General features: G+C 38.7%; 1 protein-coding gene across 1 annotated transcript; it reads right to left on the reverse strand.

The window, feature by feature from the left end:
- Positions 1–255: 255 nt before the first annotated feature.
- LOC110707574 lies at positions 256–1,332 on the reverse strand. The gene is made up of 3 exons (XM_021885603.1): positions 1,070–1,332; positions 837–969; positions 256–735 (listed from the first exon to the last, which is right to left on the reverse strand). The coding sequence occupies exons 1-3, from the start codon at positions 1,330–1,332 to the stop codon at positions 256–258; spliced, it is 876 nt and encodes a 291-aa protein (XP_021741295.1).
- Positions 1,333–1,706: the final 374 nt, after the last annotated feature.

The following is a 1,706-nucleotide window of genomic DNA, read 5'->3' on the forward strand; positions in this document are numbered from 1 at the left end:
TGTCATTACCTTTTCTTGTAAGAACCAAACAAAGGAACTATATTGCAAGTGTGGTTTTCCTTGAAAATGTGTTTTTCATGAAACTAATTTTTCATTGAAAATGTTTTACATTGAACCAGACGGGGACTTAGTGTAAAATTTTTAAGGCTATTGGAAAATTTCGTAATGTAACCTTGGTTGTATTGCACTTTCCCTAGGTTTTTATTTTTTTTTATTTTTTTTGACAACAACAAAAAGAAAAGAACGACTAAAAAACTAAAAAACATCAAAAACAGCGGGAATAGAGAAACTATTTAAAGTAACCCGACAGTGGTTAGCTATATGATGAGTGAGACTGACTTCCGCTCTATCAACCTTGAGAATGATGCAATGCTGAAAGGTGCTTTCGATTTTAATAATCTCCTTCCAAGTCCAGAAAAGGTGAATATCCGAGGGTCCCTTCTTCTTAAGTGACGTGACAAGTAAGGCAGAGTCAGTTAAGATCTTTATTGACCTATAACCATTGTCACGGGCCCATCTTAAAGCATAAAGGCAAGCCCAAAACTCAGTTTGCAAAGTTGAGACCGCAATTCCAGAATTACCACCAGCCTCCCTTTCCCCACGGCTACGCAGCTCTATCGTCCATCCTACCACGTAGTGTTTACTAGCCTTATGCCATGATCCATCAGCTCGAATAGTACCTAGAGCTAAAGAATCGTTGAAAAGTAGGACATGATTCAATTGTCCTAAAGAAACCTGCAAAAATCGCGGAGAGGGAATATTAGAGGAATCTGTAGTAGATATTGATCTTGTAATCCAGTCTCTAACTTAGTGAAATCGTGTAATAGGAGAAATGCCTCTTTAAGATTACCAAAGTAACATCTTAAGTACCCATTTTCTCCTTGAAAAACACGCTTATTCCTTGTAATCCATATAGCCCACAAAGTAGCCACGAAGGCTTGAATACGATTACTTTGGATTCCATCCTGACTATAAAAAAGTAGAATATGGCTACGGATCCAATCCTGAAGAGAAGTGGAGCCCGTTGATTTTTTTGCAGTTCGGTATCCGGCAGTTGTCCCAAGCATACCGAGCTATTGAACAGTCAAGAAGGAGGTGAAAACCATCCTCCTCCTTTAAACCGCAATAGTCACATAATGTATCAGTGATAATTCCTCTAGCTCGAAGATTAGCTTTGACAAGAATTCCATTGACAGCAAGTTTCCATAAGAACGTACGCCATTTGGGGGGGATGTCTAGGTGCCATAAAATTTTGTAAAAATCAAAGATTTCTTTTCTAGGGGGGTGGGACTCTCTCCCTGCTTCAGGATTTGCTAAAGAAGCATACCCCATTTTAACAGTATAGGTTCCTGTTTTATGCCAAGGCTAATACAAGAAGTCTTCCTCTTCCTCTGTTGGGAGATCGATAGTTAAGATTTCCTGGGCACTTTCCCACTCAAAATGTTCTCTGACAACTCCCACATTCCAGGATCGAGTAGGAGTAATAAGATAATTGACCTTCCATGATGCACTTTGTCTGAGATTCTGGTCTGAGTTTACAAATGGAACTTTGTTATTAACCCAGTTTGAGCTTGAAGTAGGAGGTTTGCGCAAGTCACTTTAAGGACAAAAGATACAATCAGATTTCGCATTATAAGCTTAGCAGCAAGTAGTTGAGGATTGGTATGCATTATGTGGATAATTTTTAAATAACAAGGCCTTATTGT

This window comes from Chenopodium quinoa, unplaced genomic scaffold (genome assembly GCF_001683475.1).
Source record: "Chenopodium quinoa cultivar QQ74 unplaced genomic scaffold, ASM168347v1, whole genome shotgun sequence".
Lineage (NCBI taxonomy): Eukaryota > Viridiplantae > Streptophyta > Magnoliopsida > Caryophyllales > Amaranthaceae > Chenopodium > Chenopodium quinoa.

Excerpts from the sequence above, each read along its gene's own strand:
- LOC110707574 (XM_021885603.1), bottom strand. The coding sequence starts at position 1,332 with ATGGGGTATGCTTCTTTAGCAAATCCTGAAGCAGGGAGAGAGTCCCAC. Across the intron at positions 970-1,069 it reads CTTGACTGTTCAATAGCTCG|TCAGGATGGAATCCAAAGTA; the intron begins GTATGCTTGGGA and ends ACTTTTTTATAG. Across the intron at positions 736-836 it reads ACTTTGGTAATCTTAAAGAG|GTTTCTTTAGGACAATTGAA; the intron begins GCATTTCTCCTA and ends CGATTTTTGCAG.